At 43.8% G+C, this 13,284-nt stretch overlaps 1 protein-coding gene across 2 annotated transcripts in view; it reads left to right on the top strand.

Moving 5' to 3' along the window:
• Positions 1–13,284, top strand: part of MYO1D (myosin ID) — a 512,976-nt gene that overhangs the window by 411,145 nt on the left and 88,547 nt on the right. For both annotated transcript variants that reach the window (XM_086923844.1, XM_086923845.1), the window contains exon 21: positions 7,289–7,443. In XM_086923844.1, coding sequence (XP_086779970.1) covers positions 7,289–7,443 — 155 coding nt within the window. The remainder of the gene's footprint in view (positions 1–7,288; positions 7,444–13,284) is intronic.

Below are 13,284 nucleotides of genomic sequence, written 5' to 3'. Positions count from 1 at the left end.
GTTCGGGCTGGACTGTTCCCATGAGGCACAGGGTCAGACTGATTTGCATATAGCCATGTCTGAACTGGGGTGACAGAGTGGGCTAAAGAACGGTGATGGATTAAACCCAGATCTTTTGACGGGGTGTGAGTGTTTGATTGGTTCAGATGCTCCGTCCATTACCACCCCCTTTTGTACCACTTCTTTTGGTTGAGGCCTGAGCAGGCCCACAGAAAGAGAACACTCCATGCTGGATTCTTCAAGACACAGCACGTTGATCACCATATGGGACCGTTGACATGGCATACGCAGCGAAGTTCCATTCGGTCCGAAGTGTCATAAACCTATTATTCATATCATTGGGACAACTGTGTTACCCACATGAGTGTCACAACACAATAAGTAACTGAACATACAACGCCACACACTGGACAGCGGCTAGGTTACAAATCACACATGACCATCCACCAAGAACTGCAGTATTTGCCATGCCTGTTGCACATAGAGAAACATGTACGTAGCATCTAGATATTTACAAAACATTGTTATATGCACATTCAGCTGGGCACCACGAGTTGGTACAAGAGCTTGGAGAGTGCACGTGACTTTATCACACAATAGGTAAGCTTGATATTCACGATTATAATGGAGCCCGTGTGCACTATTGTTTTGAATCTATGATGTGGTCTGATAACTTTAACATGACCGTTTTTTCACAGTTTCACGAATCCCTCTGAAAAGAAGAGGGCGTTGAACAACGGTGAGTGAGGGTTCTTGTCCTGAGGGAACTCTCCCCACTCTACTCCTACATAGTATGTGTTCTTTATTTTCTCTCCCCCCTTTTCTTCCCCTGACACATAGCCAGACACACTTCTATGTGAATAGTAGAAGGTGTATAGTGTCTTGTACCATCCTCTTGCATGTGCTTTGTACCAGTCTAGCTAGGGTTTAACACATGGCCAGACAAGGGCATGCTCGACTAGAGAGCATTCGCCTCTCAGAGCATGAGAGGGGCCATGTTTAGAATTTGTCCTCTTTTGGCTTTGGAAGAGTTGGTGAGATTTGGACCTTTAAAAGATTGAAAGTTTTTGATCAGGTTTGTATGTTTGATTGCTCTTGTTTGTATGTGTAGATAGATGAGGTATGTGTAGCATGGACCTAGCCACAAGCCAGCAGAGCTCTTGCAATGATGTCACTCCAGGGTCTTAAATGTACACTAATAGGCACTGTCCCATCCTTTATAGGATATGCAGGTCCTGTATACGTCACCAGCTCTGATTGGCAACTATTATTTTGCCCCATCTATCATAATTTTTCTAATGTGCACCATTCCTGCTTAGGCATGCTACCATGTGGATTACTGGGCCTTCTGTCTTTATGCTGTTTTGTGTAAACACTCCTCCAAGTTGGTGATTTTGTAGTTCTGTATAGGCTTTAAACGCCCACTTCCTCTAGAACAACCCTAAATCCAACAAATGGTATGTGAGCAGAAGAAATAGAATCTACTTCCGCCAATCATCAAGAAAGAACACAGAACAGCCCTCAGGCATCCAACACAGTTCAGATGCACTGTGTAATTGGATATTGCTGCATTCACCACATCACTTCTTCCAAAGTAACAACACAAATGTTTCAACAGCACTCTGCAAAACTATATGCCACAGACTAGATGATAGATTTCATTGAGTATCAACATTCTCACTACAGCACTGTCCTCCAGGCACCAACACGAACACCTAACAGTATCTGAACACCGATCCGACTCACGTGGGTATCCCGGTGTGTATGATGCACAACAGTCTCATAATAGCACACACAATTATACACAACAGAGTATGCATGATAGATGCAATCAGTATTTCAATTTTATTATGCAAGTAACGTTCTACTAAGAAACAGCACACAATAGTACTGCCCACCAAGACATACCGTTAATCACCTTACAAAGCACACTTTCAATCATAAATCTGAATATGCACAGAATACAGCCCAAATATGCAATTGACTGGCTGTGAAGGCATCCAACGGCACATGCTACCACCAGCTACTTACCACACATACACTTTTGCCGTAGAATTGCTGCTCAGTGCAAGTAAGGAAATACATGAGCTACATGGTAAAGACATCCATGGTAAAGACATCCAAGCTTACCCATCAAAAAACCTCACAATTCATTCAAACGAACAGTCCAGAGCAGGACGCTCTGTTTTCCTTGCACCAGAGGTAAGGACAATCGGCCAGATTCATCAAGCTTAATTGCGCTCGCAAAGGGCCAGATTCTGAGAATCTGGCCCTTTGCGAGTGCAATTTTTGATTTTGGGATTCATCATCCCAAATGCAAAATTCGCTAATAAAGAATTCGCACATTTGCGAGGAATTGCATTTAAGGAATCTCTATTTGAGATTCCTTACATGCAATTCCTGAACCATTTTAAAATTGCGAAATCGCAATTTTGGGCCGCTATTTACTGCGAGGTCAAATCTTGTGGTAAATAGCGAAAACTTAGAAAAATGCATTTAAATGCATTGTTCTAAGTTGCATGTTACACACACACATGTCCTTTGGACATGTGTGTGCCCACCACCAATGTAGATTACATTTCAGGGGTGCTACAGGGTGTCCTTTGGACACCCCTGGCACCCTTGAAATTGCATCCTTATTTACGATTAGCAAATTGCTAATCGCAAATAAGGAATAACTCCCCATTCATTCCTATGGGCCTTTAGGCCAATAGGCATCACAAATAAGGAATAACTCCCCAATCATTCCTATGGGCCTATAGGCCCATAGGAATGAATGGGGAGTTATTCCTTATTTGCGATTAGCAATTTGCTGATCGCAAATAAGGAATGTGTAGAAATCGCAATTTATTTAGCGATTCCTACATGAATCCCGTTTTGCAAGTCCTTAATAGCGATTCCTTAATATTCGATATAAGGATTCGCAAAACGGGACTATGATGAATCTGGCTGTATATTTTTCAGTAGCCACTTTCTCAGTTGATGAACTCAATCTACACAAAGTAAGAGAAGTGTTCTCAAAAAGTAATCACAATAAGTTGGTGGAAAACGTCAGTGGCACAAAAAAACTCCAACTTGGTATGGATTGAAGAATAGGCTTGAGGTGGTGGAAACTAATTACACAATAGGACTGCAACACAAGCAAGCCCGTTCCAAGGTAAATCCAGGATCCTGAGCTAAATAAAGAAAAATCGGGCACAAAACATAAAGATGAAAAAAGCAACAGAAGGATGACGTTCCGCTGGTAAAAAGAAACCTGAAACATTACGACACATGGATACCAATTTGCTGCCCCTATTTATGCTGAAAGTAAGGGGATGCAACATCAATGACCTGGAAGAAAACCACTACCATGATAATTTGGAAAGACCAATAATATGAGCAGGCTCCATCTTGGGATAATGGTTAAAATTCCATCTCCAAGACGACGTCACTCTTATAGTCAAGTGATCCTCCAGGTCGAAGTTCCCTTGAATCTTTTTCTCTTAGACGCCACACAAGGCAGCACACAGTTCCGCCCCTTTTCTGCCACAAGACCCAGACTACATCGCTACTACCCATTTTGGATGCAGCAACATCCAACGTTGGCACAGAAGGCAAGGACATGCATTCAGGTTTGTCACCCATAGAGCCGCAAACAGCCTCACCTAGTGCATCTTCAAAGCCGCAGCTTGAGTTGCAGTTGAAGGAAAGCACTGCTGTCTATGTCCTGCTGGGACGCATCCTCCTGTTGATACTCCTAATACTGCCGTACAGACTGTACAGACCCAGACTTCATTCTGCCCTGGAAGTATTCGGGAAGTTCAACCCTGGACTACCAAATATATACTATACTATTGTAAGATTGTGTTCTACAATAGTGTCAGTAAATAATAATTCAAAACACTGGTAAATGTATTGTCATACAAATGGAAAGTCAGAGAGATAGCATGGAGGTATGGGTGTTAAAGTCCTTTATATGTTGGGTACAGCCTTGAATTGCAAACTAACACAGTTGTTACAAATACTTCGTTGGTGTAATGTTTGATCTGAAATAACAGCCTGCCACAGATGGTACTTGCCCATAAAGGAGCAGGAAACCCTTCTCTTCAAGGAACTTATTGTCTGCCATCAATAAGGATCCCCAACTATTCACTCTTCCTGTCCCCAGGACTGACCTTGAAGAAAACCCACCATCCATCAAAACGTGCTATATACAAAGCTTAAATCAGTTCCTCCACTGTTAGAAACGGGGTACCTAGTTGGCAATGGTTTGCACCCTGTCCAAGAAGGGACCCTCGCTCTAGTCACAGTAAGTAAGGTACACATTAAGAATAACCCATGCTCACCCCCTTGGTAAGAGCAGTCAGGCTTATTCCCAGGGGCAATTTGTAAGGTATTTGTACACGTACACACAGTAACACAGTGAACACACCACAAGAGTACTCCACACCAGTTTAGGAAAACTAGGCAATATTTATCTGAGTAAAACAAGACCTAAACAACAAAAATCCAACATACACAAATCAAGTTAGAGTTTTCAATATTAAAAAAGTTCTAGTTCTTAGAAAACAATAGTTCTGACTATAGCTATTGGGTTGCGCTTGATCGGGACAAATCCACAAGTTCAGTCTGACTGTGAGGGAACGCAGGCCAGATAAAGGAGTCACGCATACCCCAGTACAGTACATTGGATGCGTCCAAATTGAAAGATGATGCATGGCCCAGGGGAGGTGAGGTGTGGTGAAAATAAGTGATATGTTGGTTCCTTAGTGCTGGGCAGGATTGTTGTCACGTTGGTGATTGGGGATGGTGAGTTGCTCAAAGGAGGTGAGGTATCATTGTAGCAAGTTAGACGTCGATTCCTGGAGGCAGTGCATGGTCGTTAAGCCGTTATTTCCCAGGGACAATGCGAGGCATAGGAGAGATGATGCAACAGTTGCCAGTACGATATCTTGGTTCCTTACTGCTGGAGGGTATTGTTGATGAGGTCGGCAGTCAAGCCATGAGGTTTTGATTTTGTGACGTTGAGGTCAAACCACGGGGCCACAGCTGTGGAGTTGGAGAAGTGAGTCAGACTTCCGTAGCGCAGTGCTCGGAACTCCTGCAGTGGTGGTTCTTTGGAGGCACTGCAGTGTCATCAGAGCCTGCGCTGTAAGTCGCTGTTGTTGCTTCAATCGAGGACCATGGCGTGCAGGCAATGGCGCAGCATCAACATTGCAGACAGGTGCCAGTTCCTAAGTTGCTTGATGTTGGTTTCTTCTTGTGGCACTGAAACTCGCTTCCAAGGGCCTAGGAACTGTAGTTGGCACCACTTGGCAAGTAGGGCTCTCCGCAGATGAGCCCAGGTGCTATAGGTGAAGTGTTTGATGGCCCTGAGACTTCTAACAGGAGGCAAGCTCAACCTAAGCCCTTGGAGAAACATTAGAAAGCAGGATGTAGAGAGCAAAGCCCAGTCCTCTCACTCCCAGAACAGAAGCAGCAGACAGCAGGCCAACACTGAAAAGGAAACGGCAAAGTGGCAGTCCCTCCTGGCAGCAGACAGCAGCCCAACACAGAAAAGCAAACAGCAAAGTGGCAGTCCCTCCTGGCAGCACAACAGCTCTTCTTCCTGGAAGACTGTCCCCAGTCCAGAAGTGTTTCAAGTATATGGTGTTGGAGCACCAGTACTTGTACCTATTCTAACCTCTGAAGTTGAGAGACTTCAAATAAAGTTCCCTGTAGTGCACAAGATTCTTCCCTTCCTGGCTCCGGCTCCAGACACGCTACAGGGAGTGGAGACTTCATTGTGTGGGGACAGGCACGATCAATTCAGGTGCAAGTGTCAGCTCCTCCCATTACTCTAGCTCAGGTAGGCTCATCAGCCTGGTGATGGGCCATCAGGATATGCAGGGCACACCTCAGCTCCCTTTGTGGGAGAGTGTCTAGAGTGAATTGACAACGCCCAACTGTCATCCAACACAGTTGTGTATTCTAGGGACAGGCAAAGGCACCAAATGGTTAAGTAAGAAAATGCCAACTTTCTAAAAGTGGAATTTTCATACCTGTAATCTAAAAACCCCTCCCCAAAAAGATGTTTTTAAATTGTGAGTCCAGAGACACCAAACTGCAATTTTCTATTTCCTCCCAATTGGAAGATACATTGGTATGATGTTACCTGGCAGCTCCAATGCCAGCCTATGGGAGAGATAGACCTTACAGTAGTGAAAAACAAATTTAGCAGTTTTTTTACTACAAGGACATGTAACTCTCATAAGGACATGTCCTACCTCTTAAACACACTGCACCCTACTTTTTGGGCTACCTAGGGCCTACCTTAGGGGTGCCTTACATGTAATCAAATAGAAGCGGGAGCACTTAACAGATCGAAATGCCAGTTTAAAACTGCACACACATGCTCTGCACTGGCTGGCCTGAGACAGGTTTTCGAGGCTACTCATGTGGGTGACACAATCAGTACTGCAGGCCCACTAGTAGTATTCAAGTTACTGACCCTGGGCATGCATGGTGCACTGTACAAGGAACTTAGTAGTAAATTCCAATATGCACATCATGCAGAAACCTATTACTGTCAGTTTTTAGACATCGAGTACTTGCACATTAGCACTGGTTAACAATGGTAAAGTGCCTAGAGTCCTAAAGCCAGCAAAAACGAAATTCAGCACACAGTCAAAAAGAAGAGGTCAAAAGCAAAAAGACAGGGGAAACCACACCAAAAGATGGCAGGTATAACATCCTTCAACTATGTACCTTGTTTTATAATGCACCATGTGTGTACCATATTGGTTAAAATACGTTTGTCCATTTGATTACCTTCATCTCTGTTGTGGATGGGCAATTGTCATGATTGGTGTTCTATTTTGAACAAATCATTTTTTTCACTTGAGATGAGAGGAGTTCATACACTGTCTCCTCCCGCTCTCTGCCAAAACTCTGAACCTTCTAGAGACCAAGGTAGGTCATTTTGCTCTGGTGAAATCTCTAGTAAGGGGGGCAGCTTGGCGATGGGGGACATAGACACATGTTGGATGAAAAGCAAACAGGTTGGTGTGGTGTGAGAAGGAGATCAGAAAGTTAAATGAAGTAAGTCCAGGGAGGGAGTGATGAGGGAACTAAGTTGTGCAGAATTTGAAAGGTGAATAACTGGAAGGTCAAGAGCAGGTTCCAGGTCATCACTGATCTGTGCTAGAATGGGAAGTGGATATGATCACAGTGAAATTGTTGCCCTAAGGATTCATATGAAACTAAGTATCAATCAGCCTTGAAGCTTCTCACTGTGGCAATTGCTGCTTTCTTTTTCTTTCTGCAGGTTTCTGGCTTAAGTGTCTCCACTGGAAAGGACCAGCTAGTGGTCTTCCACACCAAAGATAACAAAGACCTCATCGTCTGCCTGTGCGGCCAGCAGCCGACACTTGATAACCGAATTGGGGAGATCGTGGGGGTCCTGGTGACCCACTTCAAGAGGTCAGTGTCCTTTGCTCAGGTTTCATTCGAGGGTTTCCACTAGAAGACTGAGAAATGTGGCAGTAACAATATGTTGGTTGTCAGCAGTTTTGTTTCCTTCAATCCTCATCTGCCTCTGATTCTGTCATATAATTGTATTCTATGCTGAAACCAGGAGTTGCGTGTGGGAGACAGAGGAGATGCATCACCTTTGTAGCCCGTGGGGGTCGTGGATGTGTGTGGCCATGAGAATTGGTGCCATGTGCATAGGTTTCTTCAGGCATTGGCAGCTACCGTCTGTGATTAGCACTATAGGCCGGCCACGATAGACAGCTGTCTCTTTCTCACTGTTGTAAAGAGGTATTGATCCACCCAGTGACGTGTACAGTCCAAGCAGACCCGGGACAGAGCCTGTGGCGCTTGGCTTAGAATAGAAAAGCAGTCAGCGGTGAGGGAGGAGGTAGCCACCCAGTGAGAGTCCAAGCCTGGGCTGCCCATCACCAAAGGCCTGGAAAGAGAGGGCTTCTGAAGCATCTTCTGCATCACTAAGTGTGGACCTTCTCTTTAGAGATTGGAGGGAGATAGTTCCATGTTTCAATGCCTGTAAGAAGGGGGCGTGAGGTTGTTCCTGTCTCGAAAATGCCCCTCTAGGACTCATATTTCAAGGATTGTCTTAAATGCCCCGATGCTCTACAGGGAAATGAACTACTGGTGAATTGCACCCTGCCATGCTTTTATTGTGTGTTTGATGTGTTTTAAATGTTTTAATGAATCTTTTATGGTCTCAAATGGCCGAAATAAAGAATTTTTGGATTGGATTGGATTGGTATTAATATTTCTGCAACTGCCGCTGTATTAACCCTGGGGGAATGGGTATAGGAAATAAACGTTTTGAGGGGTTGGGGTTAAAAAACTGATTTCTTAATTTTTTAAGCTGTTTTTGGCGCAGAGTTAAACTAGCGGTAAAGGAGCATATTTTTTTCCTAGCTGTATTTTATTACCATATTTAGAAAGTGATTAATCCATATATTTAAACACTGCAAGACCTGATTAGGTAGGATGATGGGATACATTTTAATTTCTTTCATTACTCTCTATTTAGACTGCGCTTTCTCCTGAAGACCTCCTATTTCCGAACGTGTTTAGAATGCTTGTTGGTTCCCTCACAACTTCACTCACTACAGCGACTTTAGGGCGCTCCTACAATCCACCAATGTGCTTCATGTTGATGGGAAGAATGCTGCGCTGTCAAACCTAGCTAAATCCTCTCTCTGGCCATACACTGTGATTGTTTTACACTGACACTTGTTTTGTCAATTACCCCAAATGGTCTGATTGTATCAAACCAGTTCCTTTTGACATCCGCATGCGCTTGCCATCAGCAAGAACTGCAATCAGATTTTACTGGATCACATGTAAGGCTGTTAGGAGCTTCTTTATAGCACCGCTCGCGTATTACATCTCTAATACATTTATAAATCCCACATATTAAAAACTCTAGGATGTTAAAACAGGCTTATTTCTTGTCTGCTCTCATGCTGTGCAGTTAAAATGCCATTAACTTATTTCAAGTGACTACCTCACATTCTGCATGCCTCTGAAGACATCATTTTTCTCAGTGCAAACTTTAAGCTAAATTCTTGGTGTTTTGTGTTTTCTGAAACTGTAGAGATCCTTAAAAATACAAACTATGAAATAAGGTTGTTTAGTTTTTTGGTACTGCACTCCACTGTCTGGGTATTGAGCTTCACAATTTTTAAAAAACGATGTTATGATATGCAATAGTAGTGGGCTTGTTGACACTGCTTTCAAGACTTTATTCTGTGTCTTTAGGAACGTGGGTCTCTTGCGGTATCATGTGACTTATTTATGTGACATCCCTGTCTTGCTTGTTGTAAGTGTTGTGGGGTGACATTAGGGATGCGTAAAGTGTTATTTCATGACATTTAAGTGAAGGGACTGTTGTCATTAGTATAGAATATTTAATGGTATTGGGTGGTAGGCTTGTTTTATGATTTCAACAACAATGAACAACATACATGTCCACTTTTCTTCCTCCAATCATCAATCCAGGGATGGACTGGAAGGTTCCAGAAGCTTGTGTCAAGGGGTAGCAGAGGGATTTGACTGTAGGCAGGGCCACAGAAAACAATAAAGTGGTGTGGGTTTTTGAAGAACCCTCTGGCTTAAATACCATTACTGTGACCCCGCCGACTGTCCAGGTGACCCTGCTGACCTGTGGCAGCCAATAGTGGCTAAGCGCAGCATCCTGGGTGTCTCAGGAAAGCGCAAACAATTTTAAAGTAAATACCAGAGTGGCAAATACTGTTTGTGTGCCTCTCCTCTGGGACAGGTATCAGCCCCACCTGTGGCCAGTGATCACCAATATGGTGTTGATCAATCTGACACCCCTCAAAGGGCTGGTCTGACCAATCCGTGTATGGACTGGCATTTTGACCATTTGTGCGCCACTTTTATTGTCTGGTGGGCCCGTTTTTTGGTTGATTCCTCCGATATTACCTGCAGCAAACACAAATGCATGCAGTGTCCCATACCTTGCAAAGCACTCATAGAGCTTGTTTTTGCAAGTTTAAAACTGCCCTGATTTGCAAATGTGGCCTTCTTTTAATGTGGTGCCGGCCGGTTTTCTTTCCCAGTCCGACCCTACGCGGGAACATGTATTGAAACCCCGCCTCCTCGCACATGCAGCCCATGCGGGTTGGATGGACGTGCTGCCACTCACGTCAGCTCTCTGCTAGACGCACCGCGCATTCTTTGACCTCCAGCAGGAAAGACGCCATTAAGAACATTTATGTAAACGTCTTCCCGAGAAGCGGCACTAATTCCTTGCTGGGTGTCAGGCTGCCTGGGATGACACGCAACCTTGCATACTCATAATCCCTAAATTACAGTCCTTGCAGGCTGTCTGCTTTCGGTCAGCTGTCTTTGATATTAGTGACCTAATAATACAATTGTATTTTATATAACGCTTCATACCGCACCTCTAAGCACTGTAAGAGGCAAGTGATATTATTACCCAGTGTATGGGAATTACATTTTCGACCCCTAATGAGTAAAAGGCTGAATGTGTGTGTGAGCTGCAGTTCACAGTAGACCCTGGCTGGGATGGTTTTAAGGGCTTTCGTTGAAGAGATCAAGGCAGGGTTGATCTGATGTAAGAGGCAGGCTGGCAGGCTGTTCTAAAGTCTGTGGCTTGAATCATAGTGTCCCATCTCTTCACACTTGGAGGTGTGCACGGCTACATGCAGGAGGGTAGAGCAGTCACCGGTTCCCTGGCGATAGACTTTGGCCACTGTGGTCCCTCTATTTCATGCTAGTTTCTGGGTTCTGAAACTTGGCATTCTGGCTGGCAGATGTTCTGACTGGATGCCATCTAACCTTTTTTTAACTTGTTTTGTGAATACATATGTATCATTATATTGCTATTTTTATCAATTGTGACTAATACACTTACTTTTAATATTCCTTTTTATCAAATTAAAAAATTATATTTTTCCTAACTGAACTAGTTTGTTTGTTGAATCTATTGTGTATTTTCCTTAGTGTATGCCTGGAATTGTTACGTTTCATACACAGATGTTCTGGTATGCCAGCAGAGGAGTTGGCATTGTCCAGCATTGCGTTGACCATGGTACTTACTTTCCTCAGCATGAGGGTTTGTGGGCTCTTTAGAAGAGTTTTACTGAGTAGTGTAATCTGGCAGTAGGTTCTCTTGTTGAAGGCTCTAACCCAACAGGTCTTGGAGTCTGTCTGGAAGAGTTTGACTGGCTTCTGGCTGCTGCTGCCCATCCACTCCTGTGGGAGTTTGAGAGATGGGCAAATGTCTCTTGGGAGCCATTTTTTAATTTCAAGCATGTTTCAAGGTGACACCGTTTTGACTTAGGTCATGAAATGAACAATGTAAGTGCGGACTAGGATGGAGGAGAGGTAGGATTCTGGGAGTCTGTACTTGTGCTGTAAATGGGGGGGCAGGATGCACACCTCGTAATCCAATTTCTCAAAGTTATTTAATTTCATCTAATGCTTGCGTGCTGATTGGGTGTAGTGCCATGCCCTACAGGCACTAAAGTTAACAACTTCACTGTAATGGGGGCTACATCTAGCCCCGAACAAACGCACAGCTGAATGTGCACAGTTGCAACATTTTTTGCCAATTTTTAAACCATATTCATCCGTTTTACTCCATCATTTTCAAATTTATAATCCTTATTCTTCTGTTTTAATTCGAGTCCACACGCAAAAGTATATATGCTGTTTCCGAATTTTTACTGTTCAACTATGTCTATCTAGACTTTAAGAATGAACAGGACTAGAGCATGAATTCATTTCAGGCAGTGTTTATTTTAAAAGTACCCAATGCATTTCGGGCTCAACGCCCTTCTTCGGGGGTCTCTGTAAACAAATGAAAATAATCACAGTCACCAATTCAGTTGTCCACTTCATTATAACATTACCAACTGCTAACCCATTTTGATACAAACTATTGTATAATTCCAGAGAACATTTATACATTTGAGAGGCTTTACGCCACAGTTCTGTGCATTACGAGTATCCCTAAGTTTCAGGCGCTTTCATTAATTGTTCCTCCCTGTTTAAATCCTTGTCACATTGCCATTATCCGGACAGTTGAAACCTCCCCATTATACAATTCTTTACGTACGATTTTACGAGCAGTGAAAACATCCCCATTACCCGGTTCCTTACGTTCAAGTTTCTCACAAAATGCCTTTCAAATATCCCCTAACAATTTCTCACTAATGTGCCCCGGCGAGATCTTTCCATATCCAAACCCTCTGCATACATCCTTTTTCATTCGATCGTAAACAGAAGAATAAGGATTATACATTTGAAAATGATGGAGTAAAACGGATGAATATGGTTTAAAAATTGGCAAAAAATTTTGCAACTGTGCACATTCAGCTGTGCCTTTGTTCGGGGCTAGATGTAGCCCCCATTACAGTGAAGTCTGTACTTGTGACCAGCTCTAACTCTGGAAACCTTAACCATCTTTTCTCAATCGTTGAGGAACAGTCTCAACAACCTAAATGCGAGTTTTGTGGCGAGAGCGGACCCTTGTAGCATCTGGGGTGAGGGACATTGTTAAAAGCAGCTAAGGGATCTGCGGTGATGAGAATGGTTGGAGAAAGAGAATACACGATCGGACAGGAGCAAAGAGTAAGCTTCCAGGGCCAGGCCTAGGTCGAATGCACATTTTGCAATAGTTTCAGGATAACTTTAAGGATATCGGAGGTGTTGTAATTGGGATATTACGGTCTGTTCCATGATCTTGGAGGTCCATGGGAAAGAGCGGTGAAATGAAAATTCTCAAGCACTGATTGGGCCAAGGGAGGCCTCGGTACAAAAAAAAATGTTGGAATGAGCTGCTTGAACACTTTAAAAACAGACCATGAGGTTGAAGAGCTACTGATATTTGGCATCGGGGGGCCTTCTGCAGCCAAAATGGCAGGGGTGTTGTTACCTTGGATTTGGAAGAACTGAGCGTGAAGAGAAGAGCATCGGTCAAGGAGAGTGGATAGGGGGGAGGAGCTTTGAAGGCTGGTGGTTGGGGCGTAGAGGTGACATTAAATGGTTGTGAAAGCTGGCTTGTGGTGAAGCAGTGTCTTTTAATATCCCTGAATGAATCCGGTTCAGGTGCATTTCATGAAGATTTGAACACTAAGGGCCTGATTAGGATGGCGGGCGGACTCGTGCCTGCCCGCCACCCTAACAGAGATAGAGACAGCCCGACATAGTGTAGGGGATCCCACAGGACACATTACAATATGACGACCACCGTGGTGGTCGCATTGTCCAGGTTTTCCATTGCGGCGGGTGCTGCTT

Source organism: Lissotriton vulgaris, chromosome 5, assembly GCF_964263255.1.
Source record: "Lissotriton vulgaris chromosome 5, aLisVul1.2, whole genome shotgun sequence".
NCBI classification, from domain to species: Eukaryota; Metazoa; Chordata; class Amphibia; order Caudata; family Salamandridae; genus Lissotriton; species Lissotriton vulgaris.
The sequence above is the reverse complement of the archived record's forward strand: the minus strand, read 5'-3'. Positions and strand labels throughout refer to the sequence as shown.